The 27139-nt window shown below is 41.8% G+C and overlaps 1 protein-coding gene across 1 annotated transcript in view; it reads left to right on the top strand.

Moving 5' to 3' along the window:
* LOC124545809 (odorant receptor Or2-like) overlaps window positions 1-27139 on the top strand; it is a 55327-nt gene that overhangs the window by 4900 nt on the left and 23288 nt on the right. The window contains exons 2-3 of the mRNA XM_047124755.1: window positions 5558-5657; window positions 23047-23148. Of these exons, the coding sequence (XP_046980711.1) occupies window positions 5558-5657; window positions 23047-23148 (202 nt within the window). The remainder of the gene's footprint in view (window positions 1-5557; window positions 5658-23046; window positions 23149-27139) is intronic.

The following is a 27139-nucleotide window of genomic DNA, read 5'->3' as shown; positions in this document are numbered from 1 at the left end:
ATCTGTGTTTTCCATATGTCCCTTTCTTCAGCGATTCTGCGGAGAACCTCGTCATTCCTTACCATATTAGTGAATCTAATGTTCAACATTCTGACCATGATTTATTACTGTGCAATTCTGTGCTCAAAGTGAACATTCTGGGAAATTTCAACTTGAAATTAAGGTTTGAAACTAGTAGACTTTTCTTCGCCGGTAAAGCCCATTTTATAGGAGCTAGCCTGCTTCTTATGTCCTCCCTACTTCGTTCATCACGGATTATTTTACATTCCTAGGTAGTAGAATTCCTTAACTTCATCTGCTTCGTAATCAGCAGGTTTAATGGTAAGTTTCTCGTTATTCTCTTTTCTGCTGCTCTTCGCTACTTTGGCGCTCTTCGGTATACTCTGTATCCATACTGTGTAATCATAAGACTGCTCATTCCATTCATCGCCGTTCTTCGGATTACTCACAACCCATATTCTATCGCCATTAAACTGCTCATTTTATTCAACAGATTCTATAATTCTGCTTCACTTTTCCTGAGATAGCCATTTCATTACCAAATTTTAGCCGGCCGGAGTGGCCGTGCGGTTCTAGGCGCTACAGTCTGGAGCAGAGCGACCGCTACGGTCGCAGGTTCGAATCCTGCCTCGGGCATGGATGTGTGTGATGTCCTTAGATTAGTTAGGTTTAATTCGTTCTAAGTTCTAGGCGACTGATGACCTCAGAAGCTAAGTCACATAGTGCTCAGAGCCATTTGAATCATTTGAACCGAATTTTATCGTTGATATACTGTCACCCTGAATTCTAGTCGCACACTTGAACCCCTCATTTAATTACGCCACTGGTTCTTCGACGTATAGATTGAATAGCAGGAGCGAAAGACTCCACCATTGCCTTACGTCCTGTTTAATCCAAGAACTTAGTTCTTGTTCTTCCTATCTTATTTTTCCCTCTTGGTTTTTATACATGCCTTTCAAATGGTGGAAAGAAGCGTGAAAACACAGAAGCACAAAACGTTATCATTCCTACTACGGTGTAGAAAAACCGTTGGCTCTGAAAACAGCTTACAGACGTCTCCGAAAGGATAGATACAGTCCAATAATTTTTTCCTATTTTTTCAAGGGATCTTATACCATTCTCCCTCCCTGCAAAAGTTCAGTTAACGCTGATGGAGCTGGATACATCACGAATTCTTCTCTCTAAAAGTAGACAACAAAGGCTAAATTATATTGAGATCTAGTGACTGTTTTGGCCAAGGGAGATGCCATAGTTCATCCTCGCGCTCACTCGAGCGGTCTGGACGATGCGAGCTGTGTCAATAGGTGCCCTATCGCTTGGAACATAACATCACCGTTCCAGAACGAACACTGATTGTTTCGTGGGATGGAACTATCGGTCAAAATGGTCGCACACTCCTTCGTAACAACACAACCTTGCATGGAAACCATAGGACACATGGAATACCATGATATGGCTGCCAAAATCATCACCGATCTCCAGCCATATTTCACGTCTCGTACGAAGTTGGAAACAGTGTGAAACAATACTCCAAATGACTTTTTTCTATTACTCCGTAGTCCTGCTTTTATAGCTTCAGCAGTTCTGCGGTGACTTTTGCAGCTGTCATCGACCAATTATAGCCTTAATCCTCTTCAATGACCGTCTGTTACGACCTATCAACACAGAATTTTATCCGCCTTGTGACTTAGCGGATGATTATTTCCCGCGTTCGTTGCATGCGGTATAAATCTTCTGTACAATAGCTCTTGAAACACCAACCACTTCGGCCACATTTGTTACGGATGTGCCCACCATAGGAGCACCAACAATTTTCCTACGTTCGAATTCACTGTGCTCAGATATAATGCACCCAAAACTACACACATCACTGTCCTGGCCACGACTGTCACTTGCAACGCATTGTGAACATTGCACAGGTTCCATTCGTGCTCAAATACAGTAGCGCTACCTACAGGCAGTGAATATTACCACGTGTTTAATAACTGATTTCTGTTTAACTAAATTACCATTTCCTTTCAGTTTTACTGACTGAGCGCAATGAAACACTGTGGTCGTATTACGTCAAGTTATTAAAAGGCTTCAGGAAAGTACGGTCTGCGAAATTGCTTCCGACATTTCTGAGTCGGACCGAAGTTGTTCGTTAGATAAAGTGCTAATGTAAGTTAACTTGGAACTTGCACTTCCATTCCACGAGAGTAATATAGTAAGAAAAAAATGTTTTGATCTGTGGAGCCGCGTATTTATACCTCCCCCTTCCCTTCACGCTACCACAAACCCCCATCCCACCACAGTCGTTGTGAAATACACTTTCCCACTCCATGGCTCCAGTATGACGCTAACAGCGAGCACGGACGGTCGTTCATTGTTTACTTGTGCGATTTTAAAACGAGTGAAAAAACTGATCCCCGAAAATGTGATGATCGTAGCGTAATAGGGTTTCTGAATGCAAAAAAGTCTTTCCTATCGAAATTTACAAACAGATAACCGTTTGTGGAAACGTACTGAATGAGGCTTGAACTCGAAGATGGTTCAACTCACTTACTGGCGGAAGAACGAATTTTTATCATTAACAACTATTAGGGCAATCTTTAGTTGCGACTGAAGAACTGAAATCAAGGAATGAAGAAAACATTCAACAAGACAGACTTTCCCTTTTCACGGATTGAGTTTGTTCTTGCCTGAAATTTCAAGAGCAGTTCTTTAAGAAAATGTAGGTGGTGACTTCAGGAACAAAAAATACGTACCATGTGAGTTCCTCGACGTGTACCATGCGGATGTACCGAGAAAACACAAAAAATCAGAGCTGCACTGACTTTTCTCACTCGGTACGACAAGGATGGCGAAGAGTTTTTGAGCCACACGGTTAATCGTACTTCGCATTTAAGTTCAGAAAGAAAGCGCTGGTCAATGCACTAGCATCATTTACAACCTCCAGCGAAGATATACAAGCAAAATAAATTTGAGCACCTGAAGAGGTTACGGTCAAAGTGTCTTGGGATCGAAATGACGTACTATTCACCGTCTTTGTGTTCACAGGAGTGACCATAAATGCACCGGCGCACGGCCTGCTCTCACAAGGGAACCTCCCCATCGCACCCCCCTCAAATTTAGTTATAAGTTGGTACAGTGGACAGGCCTTAGAAAACTGAACACAGACCAATCGAGAAAAGAGGAAGAAGTTGTGTGGAACTATGAAAAAATAAGCAAAATATACAGAGTAGTCTACAAGCAACATAGGCAACATCAAGGATAATATGAGTTTAGGAGCGTTGTGGTCCCTTGGTTGGCGTGAGCAGCTGTGGAACGAGGGGTCCTTGGTACAAGACTTCCCTCGAGTGAAAAGCTTAATTTTTTATTTTCAGTTTATGTGACAAATTCTTATGTTTTCATCACTTTTTTGGGAGTAATTATCACATCCACAAGAAAACCTAAACCTTTTTACCCATTCGCCAAGTGTACAAGTTAGGTGGGTCGACATCATATTCCTTTCATGTGACGCACATGCCGTCACCAGTGTCGTATAGAATATCTCAGACATGTTTTCCTGTGGAGGAATCGGTTGACCTATGACCTTGCGATCAAATGTTTTCGGTTCCCATTGGAGAGGCACGTCCTTTCGTCTACTAATCGCACGGTTTTGCGGTACGGTCGCAAAACACAGACACTAAACTAATTACAGTGAACAGAGACGTCAATGAACGAACGGACAGATCATAACCTTGCGAAAATAAGGAAAGTAAAATTTTCACACGAGGGAAGACTTGAACCAAGGACCTCTCATGCAGCAGCAGCTCACGCTAACCACAGGACCACGGCGCTCCTGGGCTCAGATCATCCATGATGTTGCCTATATTGCACATAGACTACTCAGTTTGTATATTTTGCTAATTGTTTCATAGTTCCACACAACTTCTTCCTGTTTTCTCGATTGATCTGTGTTCAGTTTTTCGAGGCCTATCCACTGTGCCAACTTATAATTAAATCTCAGGGGGGGTGCCATGAGGAGGTTCCCTTGTCAGAAGAACCTTCACCGACTACGCCGCACCGCTCAATCCAAGCAGCGAATATTGTACAGGGGTGTTGTGCTTTGTTAGATAACACTCGTCCACATTCTGCTGCGCTGATGAGGTATTTGTTCCAGTTGATTATAGAAAAAGAGAGAACGTAATTTAAGTTTTTCCTTAAAATCAGCTGCTCAGCTAAGTAGTTCGGATGTTAAATCATCACCGTGTAACACACCAAAGAACCAAATGATACCGCTGTTAGTTCAGTAGTGCCCCAAAGGACCGATAGATGTCATTGTTATTGTTTTTTAACTCAGTGACGGATGTACTTTCGGAAATTTTCATCAGTGACGTATGTTTACAAATACAAGCTAACAGAGAAAAAAATGGCTCTGAGCACTATGGGACTTAACTTCTGAGGTCATCAGTCCCCTAGAACTTAGAACTACTTAAACCTAACTTACCTAAGGACATCACACACACCCATGCCCGAGGCAGGATTCGAATCTGCGACCGTTCCTGTCGCGCGGTTCCAGACTGTAGCGCCTAGAACCGTTCGGCCACACCGGCCGGCTAGCTAACAGAGAATTCACTTGGCTAACATATAACGAATTACTGATTCAGTGTTCTGCATTAAAGACTTACGACACTGCTTTGCATCTTTGGATCGGTTTTATTTATATTCTTTGCTAGGAAAAACGAATTTATTGAATTTTCTTTGTGATTTGGGTGCCTACTCATTACATTGATTTTTGTTTTGTTTAGAAATAAAATTCCTAGAAAACTGTATTGTCGTTCTGAACACAGCAGAAATGCTAAAAGACTGATGACTTTGCAATATCAAGAATCGAATAAAAATCGTGAGGCAAGACTTGCTACAGCTCAAGTACATCAAGTTTTAACACGCTCTTTTCTGCACCCATAGAGCCTCAAGGTTACTTCTCTCCAAGTTAACATCATAGAAGCGAAAGTTATGAAGTGGTACAGGCGAGCGAGCTTTTATACCAGGTATCCCACTTATTCCTGACATTCTGCCATTTCCCTTTAAACATCTGTAATTCCCGGAGAGCTTATGTCGTACCATCACCATAAATAAAGCAGAAGGCCAGACGCGGTGATTTGTGAACGCGTACCTTAGTGGTAGACGCTTGTGGTACTGCTAACTCAACGTGCCTCTCTCCCATGTTAGTGAGGCAAACAAGCTCTTCCTTCATGAGCCCAATCATAATGCTTCAGACGTTGTATACAAGGTAACTTTATAAGCCAAAATTAAATTCCACAGGTATGAAATCACGGGCACTGCTATGAGTAACTATCCAAGCAATGCCGGGTTTCTCAGCTAGTCTTAAATAAAATATCTGGAGAAACAAAAGTTGTACACTTTTAGAAGAACTGTGTTGGAACATTTGAGACAACTTTTTAAACTAATTGACAATTTCGTTTAGATAAGAGGTTTTCCAGTCTAGAAGTTAATTTTGTTTTCGTATAAAGAGCGATGTCAAATAAATATGATAAACTTGCCAGTCACTGAATTCCTTCTCGTATTACAGGTTCGTGAGGCACCTAAACGACACCATGAGCCCAATAGCAATGACGCAGTTTGTCTTCAGTGTCCTCGTCGCATGTGTGGCGCTATTCCAAGCGACATACGTAAGGCCTTTCATTAACATTATACATATTTATAGCAACACTCATAAGCAACTCCCATAGATGTAATTAGTAGTCAGGAGCGCCCCCCTTTTCCCTGATGACGGCTGCGGCGCGTCGTGCAACGTGCTCCATGGTTCACCGTAAGCGCTGGGAAGTCACCTGACGCTCGAGCGCCTAACCACTGCCCACAACCGACGGAGGTAGGCCGGAGCTGGGTCCAGAATGCACACATCTCGCTTAATGGAGTCCCGGAGGTGCTCAATGGGGTTGTGGTCAGCAGACCTGCAGCGTCAACCAAGCACTGACAGTGTGAGACCTGAGTTACTTGCGACGTAAACAATTCGACGGGAAAGCTTCCAAGTGACGTCGTCGACAATCGCACACCTGCCAAGTTGTCCCTTCAAAATGACAAGGTGTGTTTCTGTTGAAACATCTACGGTTGTTGACTACGACGCCTGACAACATTCCCGCAAGTTACTTGAACAATTTCTTTGACATATACTCTCTTAGTATAATTTGAACAAGTACATGGAGTTTTTCTCTAAACTAACGCGGTAAGATTCCAGAAAGATGTTCGCCTATTTATATGCCGGCACGGTAGCTCAGCGTGTTCGGTCAGAGAGCTGATTGGCCTCTGTAATAAAAAAAAAAACTGAGTGGAAGGATCAACGAAAGAACTTTAACGAATGTCATGTGACGTCCGCAACGAACAAACACAACGATGAACAACGAACAAAATGCAAAAAGAAAAGAAAAAGAAAAAAGCTGATTGGTTACGTGCTTGCCTGCCATGCAGCGGACCCGGGTTCGATTTCCGGCCGGGTTGGAGATCTTCTCTGCTCGTGGAATGAGTGTCATGTTGTCCCCATCATCACTGAGCCGCAAGTCGCCCCGTATGGCGTCACCTGAAATTAAACTTGCACCCGGGGTCCGAGCTTCCCCAGACGGTGGCCTCTTGGGCAACAATGTCACACAATCATTGCATTTTCAGAAGGATGGGATGAAGAATTGTCGTAGTGAAGGCACAGGTACACAGCAGATTGTTACAGGTGAACAAATAGATAAACATGCTCGAACAGTAGGTGCCAGTATGATTCAGCGGGTTTTGATAACAGCAGACAGGTGACATTTTTATTTCATGTCAAGAGGGCCAGTTTGAGTCCAAAGCGACACAAGCGGCTGAGTCTGAGGTAACTGAGCTAAAAACATCACCCAGTAGATACCTTAACAAAACATACAGTAGTACTTTAACAAGTTACATGTTGTAAATTACTGTACACTCCATATTGTTGCCCTTTCATTCTTTTACCTAACAATCACTCTTCCAGTTACGAACACAGCCAGTGCACGATATATTTAAACTGATAATAGATTGGCCACATGAAGTTCACAGAAAAATGGTAACATGAATAAAATTTTATACTCATAAGCTTTTTCACATTTGCACTACGCAGTGTTTTACTGTACGTTTCTGTTCGTTGTTACAACGATGAAGATTTGCGATAGACCCTCTTTTTTATGCTAAACGGAAGTTCTCTATAAGCACTCCTTTCTCAGGGCTTGGATTCATTCCTGTATCTTAGAATACAAACCTCTAGTATGTTCGAATCCTGCCTCGGGTATGGATGTGTGTGATGTCCTTAGGTTAGTTAGGTTCAAGTAGTTTTAAGTTCTAGGGGACTGATGACCACAGCTGTTAAGTCCCATAGTGCTCAGAGTCATCTGAACCCATCTAGTATGTTCTAACTAACATTTACAATGATTTTCTGTTTTCCAGTAAGGAACAATTTAAACAAAACGGCGTATTTGAAGTTTATAAAAAAGTAAGGATAATATCAGTAACACAGATTGTTCCAAACAATCACGAAACACAACTATCGAAATTTTCAAATTTGCCACGTTCATAAGATAGTAAATATTTAGGTATTTCTACAACGTGGCCGTATTTAAGTGAAGTTAAGTATTTTTCTGAAACACAGAAATTTTTTATTAGGTTAACAAACAAATTTCGTGAACAATTACGTAAAAAATACTTCAAAAATATCAGATATACGTGGCACTTTTGTAACTCATGTACAATTGGATCTGTAGGATAACGTTTTTCGTAGCACAACATTATCTCACATAAATATAAAAATTTATTATTAGCTTATGGACAAATTTGGAACGAGGGAAGATTTCGCAGATGCAGCAGTGCACAACGCACCACTGAGAAACATGAATCTCATACTTGTTAGTTGAAAATCAGGATAAACATTACTGGAAATAAGGTACTGTCAGAAATTTCGGTAAACGAAGGACGTTGCGGTAGTTCTTGGTTTGCTATAACTCATACCAGTTGAAGGAGGAGATCAACCTATCGTCCTTACATTGAAAGGAAATATTGCTTTCGTGTCAGCAGTGATTTTCGAATATTTTCAAACACCCTCGGATTAGCTTGTAAATCTCAGTGATCAAGTTCTTCAATCAACCCAAAGGATTGATGTCAGGTGACTTTAAGGCCATAGCACAAGTTCTGTTTGACCTAACCGCCTTGGACCGTCTTGTGTCAACAGCAAAATAGGCCTGTGTCCCATCATGCATATAGCACAGTATATAACGTCACACAAAGTAATCTACGACACGGGCGAAGTTTTAGCTCTGTTAATGGGGATTCAATCGTAAAGTTTAAATTTCAATTCCACTGGTACAGGACAATATTTTATGCTGAAGTTAATGGTGGCTTGTAATCACAATTTCGGAGTTATTTCGCGGAAGGAATGAGATTTAGAAATGTATTTCCGTTACAGAGTTACAGAGGAATTACGGTCCCTGCCAAAGAAGGACGGATTGCGTACCTCAGCGATACAGACTGCTGTGCCATGGCTGTAACCACAAAGGAGAGTATCTGTATAGAGATCAAACTTATCCGTAGTTGCTGAAGAGGGGTAGCAGCCCTTTCAGTAGTTGCAGGGAGAATAGTACCGATGATTGACTGCTCTCACCGTGCAACGTTAGCCAACATGGCTTCGCTGCGCTGGTATTCCGAACAGTTGAAAGAAAGGGGAAACAACTACCGTAATTTTTTTCCCATGGTCTCGAATTCTACTGCATGCCTTAATGATGACGACGTCCTCTTTGGTAATATACTACTGAAGTAAAATTGTACCCCATCCAGACCTCCGAAAGATTTTGGAGCCAGATTTTAACCTGTAAGACATTTCCAGCGGCAAGTTTGGACTATGACCATAATTTATTAATTTTGAATAGTTGATTAAAACTGCCGAAATTGCAAAAAAGATAGAAATTAAGGGAATGGGATTCGGCAAGTTGAAAGAATCCTGAGGTAAAAGTTGACTCAAGCACAAAAACTGGTTCAAGAAGGGGAAAGAAATACTGTTGAAGATGAATAGATAATAGTGAATGTGGCCGAAGATCAAGTAGTTAAGGAGACAATGCCTAATATAAATCCTTAGCTATCACAAGAGATATCGAATTAAAATGCTGAAAGGAGAAAATATAAGAATTCAGCAAATGAAGCAGGCCAAAGGGAATACACACGGCTATAAAATGAGACTCATAGAATGTATAAAATGGCTAAGTAGGAATGTTACCAGGACAACTCCAAGGCTATATAAACATATGTAACTAGGTTAAAAGAACAGTTGTTACCTTTAGGAAAGGTAAAGAGATCTTTGGAGAAATGAGAAGCAGCTGAATGAACATGAGCTCAGACAGTTAGCCTCAACTAGGCAAAGAAGGGAAACCTGTATGTTGGAAGGAATGCATAGAGAGTCTATGAAAGAGAATCAGATTTGAGGACAATATTATTGATAGAGAGGAGGAAGCGGGTGAAGAGGTAATAGCAGATACGATACTGCGATAAAAAGGAGTAAACTACATTCCACAGAATTATCGAGATCCTTTGGAGACTAATGGCGAAAAAAAGTAATCCATGTTATGGGCAAGAGAAATGAGACCGGTGAAATACCCTCAGACATCAGGAACTATATAATAACTGCACTACACTTATGTGGAATTTAGAAGGAAGCAGGAATAAAATAGAGCGAGCGAAAAATTATTTACAACTTGCAGAGTACGCAGTTATAAGAGTCACAGGAGGAAGTTGTACAGAAGCATGTGAGATGTTACTCAGTCTGAGCATTCGGTGAAGAAAACTAAGGAGAAGTTTGGAAAAGGAATTAAACGTCAGGGAGAAGAAATAAAAGCTTAGCGGTTTTCCGATGACATTGCTATTGAGTCAGAGACGGTTAGGGAGATGGAACAGCAGGTGAACGGAATGGATAAGTCCTTCAAAAAGAGATTATAAGATGAACATCAGTAAAATAACTGATCATGGCCAAAGTAGAGTACATATGAATAAAAGCGGTTCTGAAAAAGAGGAATTTGTTCACATCAAGTATAAATTTAAGTGTTAGGAAGTATTTTCTAATGGTATTGTCTAGATTGTAGTCATATGGAATTTAAACTTAAGAACGAAGAGATTGAACGTTTGCAGATGTGCTGTTGTTACAGAAGAATGCTGAAGTGGGTGCATCGAATGACAAATGAGATACTAAATCGAACTCAGGTAAAAGGAAATGTGTGGCACAACTTATCTAAAATAAGGGATAGATTGATAGGGGAGTTCACGAGGGATCAAGGAATTGTCCATTAGGTATTGGAAGGAAGTGATGGACGAAAATTGTAGAAGGAACTAAAGGCTTGAATACACTAAGCCGATTCAAATGGATGTAGGTGCGGCACTTATATGGGGATAAAGAGTCTTGAACAGGATAGACTAGCATGGGTAGCTGCATCAAACAAATCTTCGGGCTAAGGACCACAAAAACAACCATGAAGAAAACAATACTATTTAGCATTTATTTTGAAAGAAAAAAACTTCCACCACCATTAGAGATAGATTTACATATTTTAATGGGTGTTACCAAGAACCCGAGGAAAGGTAACGTATGTCTGATGGAGAGGAGACGAAGCAATGGTGAGATGGGAGGAGGAGGGTGGATGGGGTGGAAATGATATGTCGCTTGGTGCTGGGGGGAGGGGGGCAGTAATGTTCTCCAGCAATCCCAGCAAATGAGATCACTTCCTTCACTTTCCAGAACGGATCCCTTTTAACTGGTGGGGGGAATCTTCTAACGTGGCTTCCGACGTACTCGTATCCCACCAAAAGCGTGAACCGTCATCTACTTGAGTCTTTAGCCGAAACTACCGTTCAACATGCTCTTAACGGTGGATTCCTGACGTGATGTTAATCTCTGTGGCGTGAAATTGTGAAGCATAAAAGTGTAGATGTGAAGCTAGACGGAAGGTAGACTCGAGTTCGACGTACTGTCGTCGAGGACAGTATTATAGACGGAGCACAAGCTCGGAGTGGGAACTATAGAAAAGAAAATCTGCCGTCCCCTTTCAAAGGAACGATCCCGGGACTCGTGCTAAGTGATTTATGGAAATCGTCCAAAGCCTAAATATGGCTGGCTTGCCGAGGATTTGACCCGCGGTCTTCGCGAACACGAACCTAGTGTTGTACCACTGCAACACCTTGTTTTGTGACATGGGGAACAGTGACTCCTGTACCCATTATTGAATACGTGTATCTTTATTGTTATGTCCTGCCAGATCGCTATCTGTCACTGCGCTGGTGACTAGTTTGAGGGCAGGGGCCTGTGTATCCAACACTCTAGACACAGCAGCACGTGAAGTGCCCAGTACCAAATCCACATCTGCGTTAGAGTATCTTAAGTGTTGGCTAGTAAGGTTCCGATTCTAAAATTTTACAACTACAATATACTTACGTTTATGATGTAGGGAAATATAAGTACTATCCGTTTTATGCCACTAAAATTTATTTACATCAACATTTATCACCAAATAGTATTGGAGAATTACAGCTGTCCACGAAGAAATAAAAGAGATGATTATTTAACAATAAAAATCAGTCGAACAACTACAGAATCAACAGAATCTGGCGTACATATTTTACCTCAGGTTAATTAATACGATTTTATGTATCTAAAAAGGACACACACAAAGACATGAATTCCACATATTATCACCCATCCCCACCCCCACTCCCACCCCCACCGACCACCTTTCTCATCTTTCACGATCCCCATGACCCAACAATCAACGCAGTCGCGTGGTGAGGTCCAGTGCACAGTAAGCTATGTTTAGTGAAATTCAAATTTGTGACTTGCAGTTGATGTAAAACGTATATTACATCTCTTTGTTGTTTACGTGAGAGCCAAGAGACGCACATAAGGAACAGTAGACCTAACAGAAAGTGATTGTAAATTGTCTAAACAATTAGATAACCTTAATATGCTTCCAGGAAATACTTAATATCTCATAACAAAATGTTTTTAGTTTGACTTATCTCTTACATTTCTTTGCAGATTCCCAGAGATTGCTAATACCATTAAGTAAAACAAGTCTGAAAACATTCAGGTTGCATAATGGATAATATTTATTACTATCTATACGGAAAAAATGATATACATTATAGTATTAGAAGTCTAGATGCATCCAGCAAAGAGGAACCGTAAATTTACGACCAAATGTAATGAACCATCGTAGTCAACAAGCTGATACATTGCTAATTAACGAATAAACAACTGTTAACATATCTGATAAGTATTAAAACGTCGTGATATGATCAACGTGATCATGACATAAATTTCTGTAGGTCACAGAGACAAAACATTTCAGTAATTTTCGCTTGTCACTAAAAACTGAAAATCATTAGGTGATGGACGTATCCTGTACTATGCAACATACTGGTTTACTATTCTATCCTCAGTTAGTGTATGGGCATCACAACTAATTTATTAATAATTCGACAATCTTTCTTCACAGGCACTACGTCGGTATTCTCTCCTCTGCCAGGAAGATGAGAGGGAAGGATCAGAAGCTGGCTGCAAGGTTCCGAGCAGAGAGTTGGTTGAGAAGAAAGCTACCTACTGATTTTCAATATGTGGTCCATCAACCACCGGCAAACATGGGCACTTTATATCTGTGTAGACAGCTATATTCCTCAATACGTCCTATGGTGTGTGGCGAAGACTGCTTTGTCATTTCCCCCTTTTCCCCCTTATCCTGTTTCAGTCGCGGATGGCTGGCCGGATGAACGATTGTTGGTAACCCTTCCAGTGGGATCGTATCTCTCTAATTCTATCACCATGGTCTTCTTGCGTCATATTCGTTGGAGGAAGCAGGTTATTGTGTGACTCTTCTCTGGAAACCAACAGTAAACAACACCGTGATACAGAGCGCCACTCTTACAGCGTCTGCATTGGAGTTAGCTTAGCATCTCCTAGTGCTTTCGCGATTAATAAATGTAACGAGACGTGCTGCTCTTCGTTGATCTTTTGTATTTCTTTTATCAATCCTATCTGGAACGGATAGCAATCTGAAAAGAATGTCGAGTCTTTTGCGAACTACGTCCTTTGCTGATGTACTACATTTCCTCAGATTTTCCAATGAATCTCACTCTGACATATGCCATACAAAAAATTAATTTTCAGCGGTCGTTCCACTTCAAATCTCTTCGTGCACATACTCCTATATATTTACACTATGTGATCAGAAGTATCCGGACACCTGGATGAAAATGAGTTACAAGTTCGTGGGGTCCTCCCTCTTAGCCTTGATGACAGCTTCCACTCTTGCAGGCATACGTCCAATCAGGTGCTGGAAGGTTTCTTGGGGAATGGCAGCTCATTCCTCACGGAGTGCTGCATTGAAGAGGGGTATCGATGTCGGTCGGTGAGGCCTGGCATGAAGTCGACTTTCCACAACATCCCAAAGGTGTTCTATATGATTCTCAGGTCAGGACTCTGTGCAGGCCAGTCCATTACGGGGATGTTATTACCGGGTAACCACTCCGCCACAGGCCCTGCATTATGAGCAGGTGCTCGATCGTGTCGAAACAGTTTGAAGAAAGAAGGTACATAAAACATTAATGTAGGCTTGTGTTATGATAGTGCCAAGCAAAACAACAATGGGTGCAAGCCCCCTCCATATAAAACAGACCACACCATAACACCACCGCCTCTGAATTTTACCGTTGGCGTTGCTTAAGCTGGCAGATGACGTTCACCGGACATTCGCCATACCAACACCCTGCCATCGGATCGCCACGTTGTGTACCGTGATTCTTCACTCCACATAACAATTTTTCCACTGTTCAATCGTCCTATGTTTACGCTCCTTACACCAAGCGAAGAGTCGTCTGGCATTTACCGGCGTGAAGTGTGGCTTATGAGCAGCCGCTCGACCGTAAAATCCAAGTTTTCTCACCTCTCGCCTAACTATCATAGTATTTGCAGTGGATCCTGATGCAGTTTGGAATTCCTGTGTGATGGTCTGGATAGATGTCCGCCTATTACACGTTACGACCCTCTTCAACTGTCGACGATCTCCGTCAGTCAACAACGAGGTCGGCCTGTACGCTTTTGTGCTGTGTGTGTCCCTTCACGTTTCCACTGCATTATCACATCGAAAAAAGTGGACCTAGGGATGTTTAGGAGTGTGAAAATGTCGCGTGCAGACGTACGACACAAGAGACACCCAATCACTTGACCACGTTCGAAGTCCGTGAGTTCCATGGAGCGCACCATTCTGCTCTCTCATGATGTCTAATTACTACTGAAGTCGCTGATATGGAGTACCTGGCCTTAGGTAGGAGCACAATGTGAAAAACGTATGTTTTTGGGGTGTCCGGATATTTTTGGTCACATAGTGTATTTGAAAATAACTTCTTTCAGTAATTGTTCCGTAGTAGTGTAATCATACAACAATGTGCCTTTCCATCCACTTACGGCCAACATGTTTCCAGTCGTTTATGCTGAGGATCAGCTAGCACTCCCAGTAACAAGACTTGATCCACTGTAGTTCTTCCTCTATTTCGCTACAGTTTTCTAGCAATGCGACTTGTCTGTGCACAACAGCACCATCCGCGAAAAGCCTCAAGCTCCGATGTCATGTACTACGTCATTTGTATATATGGTGAAAAGTAATGGTCCTATAACACTCGCTTAGGTCTGAAGACTTCTCTCCGTTGATAATGACGTGCTGTGCTCTGTTTGCTAGAAATTCTTCAATCCAACCATAATGTCGGTCCGATATTCAGTACGGCCGTATTTTGTTAATTAGGTGGTAGTGCGAAACTTTACTGAAAGCCTTTCGGATCTCAAGCAACACGACACCTATCTGGGTGACAACGTCTACCGATTTCTAGGTCTCGTGGATGAATAGAACAGCTAGGTTTCACAAATCGTTGTTTTCGGAACCGATGTTGATTCCCATAGAAAAGATATTCGCTCTCTAGAAATGTCACAGTACGCGAGCATAAAACATGTTCCAAAAAATCTAGAAACTCTTCAGTACAACCATTCTGTTAGTCTCATATTCCGTGCGCTCGCATTTTGTTCTTTCGGTCGCAGGACGGAGGTTTATGGAATGCCTCCCCGAGGCCAAGGAAGACTGCAGCTACCTGGACGCCTATATCTAGTGCTTTCTGCATATTGTAGACGAACAGAAGTCAAAAATTGTGGGCATAAAACACGCTCCGAAATTCTACAACAGACCGTCGCCAGAAATACAGACATACAGTTTTATGCATTCGTTCGACTACCATTTTCGAAAACTGTAATCACCTGTGCTTTTTTGAATCATTAGGGACAATTCGTTCCTCCAGAGAGCTACGGTACGCTGCTGCCAGAAGCGAGGCAATTTCTTTGGCATAATCTACGAAGAATCGAATCGACCTCGAAAAGTCACTGAGGTTTATTCTATCGAGCGATTTCATATGCTTTCCTATCCGACGATCGTTTTTTTTTATATCTGTTATTTTGGAGTTCTTGAGACGATTTAAATGAGGAAATACAGTGCGATTATCGTCTGTGAAATAGATTTGGAAAAACTCGTTTAGCATTCCAGCCCTTTCTGTGTTATGCTTCTTATCAAAGCCATTACAGTTACAGTGTGTCTGGACATATATTATGTCATCCATCCGTTTGCTGATTTTACATAAGACTAAAACTTCTTGGGAATTTCTGTCAAATCGGTAGAAAAATTTCTACTTTCGATTTCGTTGAGCACTTCACGCATGACGCATCTTATGCTAATTTTGACTTCGTTTAGTTTTTGTTTCTGTGTGAGGCTCTGGCTATTTTGAATTTTGTAGTGTAGCTCTCTTTGCTTTCGTAGCAACTTTCTAACACGATTGTCTAGCGACGTTTGGGTTTTCCGTCCATGACGACTTCGGTCGGCTCCTACAAGTGCAACGTGTATTGTAAAATGTTCTTGAGCTTTATTCATGGATGCTCATCACTGTCAGTGGCCCACATGAAATTTTCACCTTTCAGGTAAACTGAAGTCAGTTCCTTATCGCTCGGGCTAAACAGAAACATCGTCCTACCTTTCTTTGTATTCCCATCTTTAGCTTTATTCAGTAATGTTATAACGCCCTTATGTTCATTATACCTCGTATTACAGAATTCAAATCATTTTTTACTCATAAACTCACTGTTTTTCTTATGAATATCCCAGGACGTCCACACATACTGACTATACTTGTGGAAGCCGGTACCTTCTCATTCTGGCAGTATCCTCTCCCGCGACAACAGCCGCCGACTGATTTGTCGCTAAAGAAAGTTATCTCGGGGAAATTTCTCTGTCACATAATTCAGTACATGTACTACAGTTCGGATTCTTGAGTTGTATGGTGCCTCTACATGTAACATCGCCTCCGTTAAAGATGATTTCCTTACTGACTAATGCCCAGAAGTATAGTAAAATTACGCATCCAGACTTCCGTTCAGGTATGATTCTATAAAGAGATATATTCGTACTTATAAAAATGGATATCCTTTGGTATCTGATACGGTTTGCTATTGTTAACTGGAAACATTTCTCAACATCTGATCTAACCCAACATCTCTTAAGCATCATCTACATTCCTCCAAGTAGGACTACGGCATACAATAGTTGACTGTTTGTATTTGGTAATACATCGTCCCACATAACATTGGATCAAACCAGTGGACAAGTGCTGGTCCCCAGTTATCGAGGCAAACTTACCTTCTGCAATCTGGAAAAAAAAATTTAAAGAAATTGAAATTTTTCTATCCGCACGCGTCACTATCATGCAAAGACCTATTCTCTTTGGTAGTCATGAAATACACAATAGTGCGAGGAACCTTTCATGAAGGAAATATCGGTTTGCTAAACTCGATTAAGAGTCACATACAGCGTGTAAACAGAATGAAAACTCTGCTACATCAATCCTCGTCGCCGGCCGCTGTGGCCGAGCGGTTCTATGCGCTTCAGTCCGGAACCGCGTTGCTGCTACGGTCGCAGGTTCGAATTCTGCCACATCCATATGTGTGTGATGTCCTTAGGTTAGTTAGGTTTAAGTAGTTCTAAGTATAGGGGACATATGACCTCAGATGTTAAGTCCCATAGTGCTTAGAGCCATTTGAATCCTAGTCACAAGTACCACTCTGGTATTCATTCTGTTACCATACCTAAGGAAAATTACTTATCAAAACGACTCGCCAAGTCTGTAATTATAGGAAACATTACCTTGTCTTCTAGAGCAGAAACACTGAGATGCACTGAAGAGCCAAAGAAACTGGTACATCTGCCTAATACCGTATACTGTCCCCCCGAGCACGCAGAGGAGCTGCAACACGATGTGGTACGGACTCGACTAATGTCTGGAGTAGGGCTAGAGGGAACTGAGACCATGAATCCTGCAGGGCTGTCCATAAATCCGTAAGAGTACAAGGGGCTGGAGATCTCATCTGAAGAGCACGTTGCAAAGCATCCCAGAGAGGCTCAATAATGTTCATGAGGGAATTCGCTGGCCAGCGGAGGTGTTTGAACTCACATGTGTGTTCCTAGAGCTGCTCTGTAACAATTCTGTTCATGTGCATTGTCGCATTGTCCTGCTGGTATTGCCCAAGCCGGTCGGAATGCGCAATGGACATGACTGGACACAGGCGATCAGACATTATGCTTACGTGCGTGTCACATGTCAGAGTCGTATGTAGACGTCTCAGGGGTCCCATATTATTCCTTCCTCCCCGCCCCTCTCTCCTACGCCATTACAGAGCCTCCACCGGTTTGAACAGACCCCTGCTGACATGCAGGGTCCATGGATTCATGAGGTTTTCTCCACACCTGTTCACATCCCTTGACTAGATATAATTTTAAACGAATCTCGTGTGACCAGGCAACATGTTTCCAGGCATCAACAGCTCAATGCCTCTGTTGATGGGCCCAGGCAAGACGTAAGGCTTAGTGTCGTGCAGTCATCAATGGCACACGAGTGGGACTTCAGCTTCTGACATGTGTGAGACTGAAGTGATCTATCTTCTACCACAGTTGCGCAAGGACGCTCTGTGAGTGTTTAAGGAATTTGTGTTGAACCTACGGGCTGCAAGGTATGAAGACACCAGCTCACCATGCGGAGTTGAGAAGAGTGCAAGTAGTACGGACCGTGCTGTAATCAGATAGTGATCTCAAGTCGATTCCACTGCACTCCCTGTAAAATAAATGTTATCGCTAACAAAAGTTAACGTACGGGCTCAGGCGTAACCATATGTTAGCAAAAATGAATATCTTATATTTTCGTTATTAAGATTTATTTTTACTTTAAGTATGACTTCATGACATAGCAACCATAATTATAATATGTACTGGATGGTAAAATATTGGTATTGGGTATTTACAACTGTGAAGCGAAATTGCTAACTATTCTAAGGTTCTTTGATAGTAAGATGGTTAATGGGCATGTCTGGGGGTCGATTAAATAGAAAAAAAATTAAATACAATTGTGGCCAGAAATATCAATTAAGCTAAAATGCACGATGAAAGTATCCAAAAATGAATGTGGTTTGTATGGAGTAAACAAATATAATTGCAGGTATAAATGCACAAGTAAAACAGTTCAGTGACTTCAGAGTATAAAGAGCTCTCCAGTGGCTGATCAATCTTTTTTGCTAGAACGGATATATCTGGCGTTTTCCTTTTAATTAAGTTCGACAGTCGTGGATATGTTTAACCGCAAATCATGTTTGAATGTACGAAAAAAATTAGAGAGACAGAGACGACCACAATTCTCAGTGTCAACTGAGTATCACTTGCTGGCGTAGTGTGAGCACGCGTGTTTACCTTTCGTTGGAGGCGGCAGTGGCTGCTGTTGGCGTGAACTGTGAACGTGAGAATCTGTTCTGAATCTCACTCGACCGTTGAACACCATTCTGGTACATTTCCTATGTCTTCGGTGAAGCCGAGACTCCTAGCTAAATTTATTGGCATGGTACAAGCTAAGTGGTTGGAATAGCGCATACGTCGCTGCCTTCAAATCGCTCGCAAGCGTTAACTGTCAGTGATCTGTTCAATTCCCTATACCAGGAGACTTGGCAGTTCAGCTCCTTAAGAGTTGTAACGATCCAGTGAACAAGTGTCCACATAATTACTCTCGCAATCGTCTCAGCTCAGCGCGAGTCGCCTTGCTCAGACGCACGACGATTTATTGCAAGAGAAGAGTAAATTTTTCTGTCTACATTTTTCCTATATCAAAGCTGGTGGCCACGCTTTTTCTTTCTGGCTAATCAGAGCTTTTGTACTTGTTATAACTACACCTACTAGAGTTTCAGTAGCCTACCAAAGGCACCGTTTCTTTCGTAAAAAAGAGTTTAACTTTTGCTACGTAATACTGAGACAAACAGCTTTTTTCCACGTGGGATATTGCGCAGGTGGCTACAGTGAGTCACCAATGTCTTGAGTGGGTTTTTTTCTGGACACCTATCTGCCATTTGCAGCAGTGTTCCTGCAGAAAAGCTTTCCGAAGGGTCGTTGTCAAAACCTAGATTTATTGGGTGTTTTCCATAGACAAGGGGCCTGCCTGTGTGGCCGAGCGGTTCTAGACGCTTCAGTCTGGAACCGCGCGACCGCTACGGTCGCAGGTTTGAATCCTGCCTCGGGCATGGATGTGTGTGATGTCCTTAGGTTAGTTAGGTTTAAGTAGTTCTAAGTTCTAGGGGACTGATGACCTCAGATGTTAAGTCCAATAGTGCTCAGAGCCATTTGAACCATTTTTGAACCATAGACAAGGGCGGCTTTCACTGTCAGCCTGCGCAGTGCCAACTTCGTCACATTGTGTCCAGTAGGTGTCCTGCTTTGAAGGTTTTGGCCAAACATGGGACGGGACGTTGCCATCGTAAAATTCTACTTTCATCAGAACTGCACCTCATAGCTTGGGCTGGGAAATCACTTGCATGCGATTAATAGTGTGAGTGTTAATGGTTTATATTCACGAAATGTCAGCTTATTTATTCGATTTGCCAAGCATTAAAATTCTACATTTTCCTGTAACTATGTCGTGTGCCACATCGATTTAACCGGAATTGCTTGAGGAATTCAGTGGAAGGTGTGTTATTTGTCTGACACCTTGCATGCTCTGAAAGCCCATATGCCCATATCGATGATGATTTGTTGAATGTTCAATAAAATTCTCCTGGATTTGAGGCCGCATTGTCAACTACAAAATTCCGACGTTTCGGCGACTGTTGCAAGAAGCCTTCCTCAGGGTGTATTGCTAACTGCTGAGTGACCACCATTTTGGTTACTTTTATACTATGGAGGAGTACTGTCGTTGGATATGAAGGTAATGGGGAAGGGTATTAGGTGTTCTTTTATTGGTCTTTCCATTGAGTGTTGTCATTGGCGGAAATAGAAATAGACAATCGTACTGGTAACATGAATACAGAAGACGGGTACCAACTTCCAGCGTCTTGGCTGCCAGCAGTGACAGCTTTGCGGAAGGACAGTCTGGCAAAGCAACAGGCACGCGGTAGGCCACAGCGGTGGAGGGTACACAGAGTGCTGACACACCCTAGTCGATACTATGCAGTTAGTAAACAACGCTGCGCTGCAGTCGCTGCGCAGTTCCTATTCGCCGACTTCCGCTAATGGCAACCAATAAAGCAAACACCTAGGGAAAACGCCTATTTCCGCCAGTGACAACACTCAATGCAAAGACCAATAAAAGAACATCTAATACCCATCTTCCTCACCCTCAAATCCAATGACAGCACTCCTCCATGGTATATAAGTAACCAAACTACTGCACATTTAGCAGTTAGCAGTAGACCCTGAGGAAGGGGTCTTGCTAGAGTCGCGCAACGTCGGACTCTCTGTAGCTGAAAATGTGGCCTCAAACCCAGAAGATTTTTACTGATGTGACAATGGCCGCGGAAGCCTCCGTTTACATTTTGTCGAATGATTCACACACTCATACTTGTTGATGGCGCAGCACTAAAATCTGCAGCAATTTGCGGAAGGGTTGCACTTCTGTCACGTTGAACGATTCTCTTCAGTCGTCGTTGGTCCCGTTCTTGCAGGATCTTTCTCCGCCCACAGGTATGTTGGAGATTTGATGTTTTACCGTATTCCTGATATTCAGGGTACAATCGTGAAATGGTCGCACGGAAAAGTTCCCACTTAAACGCTCCCTCAGAGATGCCGTGTCCCATCACACGTGCACTGACTATAACACCACGTTCAGACTCAATTAAATCTTTTCCGTGTCCATTCACACGTGCACTGACTATAACACCACGTTCAGACTTTATTAAACCTTGATAACGTGTCATTGTGGCACCAGTGTCCAATCTAACAACTACGCCACATACTTGTTCTCTTACATAGGCGTTGCCGACTGGAGCGCCGACTTCTGCCTATTTACATATGTCTCTATTTAAATATGCATGCCCACATCAGTTTCTTTGGCGCTTCAATGAATGTTACGGACAATTCTCAGTATAACGTTATGAATGCAAACCCTAAGCTGCTTTCGTTCATCGCTTATCTTCTTTCTCAGTATAACTCAGTGCAATCAGGCGCCAGCCGTGGTGGCCGAGCGGTTCTAGGCGCTACAATCTGGAACCGCGCGACCGCTACGGTCGCAGGTTCGAATCCTGCCTCGGGCATGTATGTGCATAATGTCCTTAGGTTAGTTAGGTGTAAGTCGTTCTAAGTTCTAGGGGACTGATGCCCTCAGAAGAAAAGTCCCATAGTGCTCAGAGCCATTTTGCAATCAGTCCCATTAGCACACCACATCACACACAAGCGAAAGTTCAACTTGACTCCAGAACAGAGTCGAACGGAATCAGACCAAGAAGAAACTTTGTTCCGCTACAAACCAGCAAGTCGTGTAAGCAAATTTTGTGCCCTCAATACCCATTGCCTAAAGCTGTTCTTTCTTCAAAGATCTTAGACAAGAAAAAGTATTGTAGTAGACAGCAGTGCATATATAGAAAATTATTCAGTGGTTGCAGATGTAACAGCAAAGATAGCTCGCGAGTAGCAGACGCACAAAACATAACTCACGGAAGTTGGCAAATTGTAACACACAACTTTCAAGCTTTGTACTCTGTGTCTCTCGATTTCAGTATCTGCTAATGTCATTCTGTAAGTAGTTCAGTCTTATATATTTGTTTAACATTGTAATTTCGTCAGAGGGTTGAAAACTGCCGTGACGGGGACTGACCATTTTGCAACTATTCATGTTACCTTTATTTCAAGGATTACTAATACAATTCTGCAGGACCAGCGAACGCACCTCAGTTCAGAAACTTAAGATATCGAAAACGATTTTGGCTAGTGGTGGTGCGAGATGTGTATTTGGTTATGGCTATAACAAACGTATTTCTTAACAGGGTGGTGCGGTTTTTTAAGAAAATTTGTAAAACAAAATATGAATTTTCTAAAGTTGCAATTGTTCAAAATGACACAAAAAATTCAGGCCCAAAGTCACGTTTTCTCTTCAAAAACATACATGGCATAATGGAGTACAGCTTCACTGTACGAGTGTCTTTGCATTAACATATCGCACATCACACAGTTACTTCAGCGAAAATGTTTACTCCAGACATTACCTAGCGATAGTTCCCTCTTCTCCTCTCCAATAGCTGTGGATTGTATATTACTAGCGTTTCCAAAAATGTTAGTTATGCTTGCTTAAGGTAGAAAATGTTATGGTTGCTAATCTACAGGAAATTAATGCTTCTTTGTATACTACCACTTACCGACTTGCCAACTAAGCTCTCCGAAAAAGTGAAACGATTACGTATTGTTAGGAATCGGCTTTCGGTACGATGACGAGTTCTGCAGTAATAGACCTAAAACCAACACAATGAAAACAGTTGTTCCTCAAAAATGCCCCTTCGCGTCGCTTGGACTCGTTTAATGTAGGTACTTTCTTACTATCGAATCCCGTTTGTGACTGTACATGCAATTGAATTTCGTAGATACGGCAGCTTACCAGAGTGAAAATATATTTCTTCTGATGTGGAATTCCCGTGTTTTCTTTTTACAGGGCTCAGACATCACTGGAGTTATCAGATGCATCTCTTTTCTTCCCATACCGGGAGGTCAGGTTTACCTTTATTGTTGGGCTGCTCATCACGTAACAGAACAGGTGAGAACTATTTCAATTTGATTGCTTCGTGTTACACCGACGGAAAAAAGTTGCAACACCAAAAAGGAGTCGTGCGACATAAACGAATGCTGAAAGGCGTGTTTCTACATCCGAAAGATAATGTCTATTCAAATTTCGCTGCTGTCGCATAACAGTGCCACTATGAGGTTGCAAATCAGGTTTGCTTTAAGTACACGCTGTAATGGTCATGAGAGTTAGTTACCTTTGAGATCGGACGTACTGAGATGTGGTAGTAACAAAAACCCTTCAGATGGCACAGATGCCATTATCGACACCTCACTAAGTTTCAGTGAGGTCGTGTAATAGGACTGTGAGAAGCTGAATGTTCCTTCTGCGATACTGCAGTAAGACTTGCCAGGAATGTAATAACTGTACATGAATGCCGACAGCGGTCGTCACGAGAATGTACAATCACAAGAAGATCGGGATCCAGGAGGCCACTTGGCACTACCGAGAGGGAAGAGCACCGTGCTGGGAGTATGGCTCTGGTATAGTACGGCATCTGCAGCAGTGGTTTGACCTGCAGCTCGCACCATAGTGACACAACGAACTGTTACAAACAGATTAGTTCAAAAACTTCTCGTAGCCAGACGCTCTGTAGAGTACATTCCACTGACACCAAACCACTGTCATTTGCGACTTCAGTGTCAGGTGAGAGCGCATTGGAGGGCAAGGTGGAGGTCAGTTGTGTTTCCTGATGAAAGCTGGTTCTGCCTTGGTGGCATTGGTTAGAAGGAGGCAGTTGAGGTCCAGCAACCAAACTGTTTGCATGCTAGACACACTGGACCTACACGTGGAATGTGGACGCAATTTAGTATGACACAGACTTCACATTTGTTCGTCAATCTGGGGGTTAGACTCGTTCTGCTGCCATTCCTGAACAGTATTCAAAGGAGTGTTCTTCCAACAAGTTGGCGCTCGCCCACACTCCGCTGTTGTAACCCAACGCGTTCTACTGGGTGACGGCATGTTGCCTTGGCCTGCTCGATAACCGGATCTGTCTTCGATCGAGCACATCTCCAACAGCATCCACAAATAACATTAACCCTCCCTGTATCGACCGACAAAGTGCATCGGGAATGCAACCCCATCGCGCAAACTGTCTTCCGGCACCTGCACAACATAATACATGCACGTTTACATCTTTCCATTCAACATTCTGGTGGCTACACCGGTTATTGATATATCAGCATATCGCATTTGCAATGGCTTATCTTATGCTTGCATTAACCTGCGATCTTGCACGTTAATCACTTAAGTATGTTACCCAGAAAAAAATGTATTCATGACATTTCATTACTCTACATTAATTATTTTCTGATGTTGCGACTTTTTTTCCTTCTGTGTACATGGTGATTCGGTTATTACGTTACAAACTTTCATGGATGAGTGACAAGGGTAAACGCATCAGTTTGAGGTACAAGATCCAAGTTCAGAAACGGTCAAGTTGAAAATTAGAAATACCTCTGACAGTCCCGGCACTGTGGTTGCCTAGATTATATAGTACGTAACTTTCAGAGGTGGTTGTAAGGAAAAAAATAAATAAATAAATACGGGCTCTAACACGCTTACTTTAAGAACTATTGGCACTTGTTCATTAGAAGAGATTTGTTTCACAGTAGCGAATCTGAACAAATGCTAATATGTCTTAAGGTATGCATTGTAGAGCCCCTACTGGTACTTTTTTCTTGTTTTGGTCCTAATTACCTCTTCCAGAAATATGAAAACAAAAGAGTTTGTAATAGAAGAGATGCGCTTCACAGTATCGAAGATGAACAAGTGCTCATAACTCTTGAAGTATGAATTTTAGAGCCCATGTTTACTACGCCGTTTTTTTTCTAGTTTTGGTCCACAGTACCACCTCTGAAAGGTGCCTACCCTACAATTTTGCAACAAAATACCAGTACATCTACTTGACTGTCATTGTTAATAGAACGATTTTCGTTCGTAACTTTCGACTTGGTCGTCTCTGGATCATGGTCACTTGCCTGAAATTGATACTTTTACCCTTCACCACCATGAGTTTGTAACATAGTCATGGAATCACCTGTTTGAAAGTGACGAATTTTGTTAATTTTTAATTTCTGCATGTGACTAAATGGATAATAACTCACCCACTAGCACAAGAAAGTTGTATTTAAGGAAACTACAGCTCGAGTGGTGTAAGTAGGATATTACAGCAAAATGTATTGCTTACTAAAATCTTCTCACGATTCCTTGCAACAGTTACTTACAAAAATTTTAAAGTTATTAATTATTTAACAATAAATGGTCTTGGTATTTACTAGAACTTCCTCTTTGGACATACTTGGTTCACTGAGATCGTGCTGATCGTCTCCACTACAATTTTATGGCACCGACATTGTTAATCGGATTGACGAAGCAAAAAGAATTAGTATTTCCCATTTCGTAAAAATCAGTAGTAGGATAAAATGTACTAATAAGTGGATAAGAATACATGTAAATTGTTCTTATCGACGTTTCTGAAATGGGTACTACTAAGGGGAAGGTAAAGGCCAGCCCAAGGTCGTTGAGTGGAAGGGACACCCAAGGGTAACAACAGCAACACCATCCACAGTTAAAAGTCTTTAACAGAAAATTTATTTAACAATTGGTAAGCTTAATTTCATATAGCAACCTTAACTAATAGTATCTGTTTATGATAATGACGTGTTGAGAAGGAGAAAAATATTTTTACGGGTCTCTCTCAGCTTGAACAATATAAGATATACTTAGAATAAAGATCTGTAAAATAAAAAATACGGTAAAAATAATGATCTCCTTAAAGAAGAAAAATTTTTTTAATCACCCAATATCATAAACAGCTTTAACAGATCGCAAGAAAATATTCACAATAATGCTACTTTAAACAAGATGTTTGCTTGGCATATGTTGCAATTATTAGGCAATGAACATCTTTAACTGTGAGCAACTCTCTGAATTCGAGCCAAAACGTAAGCCTAATAAATACTGGCTAAGAAAATGACTGATTCAATTTATAACATCAAGAACAAGACCGTTAGTTCCGCCTTTTCAGAAACAATCATTTCTCAAGACACAAGTGGCTAAAATAGTAAAATCAGACTGCAATAACTCCCTAGTAATCTCGCAAAGGATGTAAGAAAATGCTGCTATCCACACACTTATATACAGTTCAGTTTCCAAATAGCAAGTAGAATAAGAGGTGCATTACCAGAAACCTTTACACATAATAACTTTAACACAGCTGTTACGTACATAACTTAGTCCATAATAATACAAGGCCAAGGCGCCAACCTGTTCTCTTCGTCACAACAATATTAAAAATACGATTACTGCTTTGGACAGTTTCCTTCCTCCATCAGCTGATAGGTCCAGGCTATTTAAACCGCCGTAAGCAACAAGGTGAAAGGATGTCAGTGATACAATTAGCTGATCACTGTGCTATCCTGAGTGACACTGAAGATTTACATGATCTTCTGAATGGAATGAACAACCTACCGAGTACAGAGTATGGATTGAGAGTAATACGAAGGAAGGCGAAAGTAATGAGAACTAGCAGAAATGACAACAGCGAGAAACTTAACATCACGACTGGTGAGTCACAAATTAGATGAAATCAAGGAACACTGGTACCTAGGCAGCAAAATAACCCATGACGGACAGAGCAAGAAGGACATTAAAAGCAGACTAGCACTGGCAAAAAGGGCATTCCTGGCCAAGAATAGTCTACTAGTATCAAACATAGACCTTAATTTGAGGATGAAATTTCTGAGAATGTATATTTGGAGCACAGCATTGTATGGTAGTGAAGCATGGATTGTGGGAAAACCGGAACAGAAAAGAAACTAAGCATTTGAGATGTGGTGATACAGACGAATGCTGAAACTTAGGTTGACTAATAAGGTAAGGAATGAGGAAGTTCTGCACAGAATCGGAGTGGAAAGGAATCTGTGGAAAACAGTGACAAGAAGAGGGGATGGGTTGACAG

The sequence above is a fragment of the Schistocerca americana genome, chromosome 8 (assembly GCF_021461395.2).
Source record: "Schistocerca americana isolate TAMUIC-IGC-003095 chromosome 8, iqSchAmer2.1, whole genome shotgun sequence".
Taxonomy (NCBI): Eukaryota; Metazoa; Arthropoda; class Insecta; order Orthoptera; family Acrididae; genus Schistocerca; species Schistocerca americana.
Note: the sequence above shows the minus strand (reverse complement) of the source record. Positions and strands in the feature narration are given on the sequence as shown.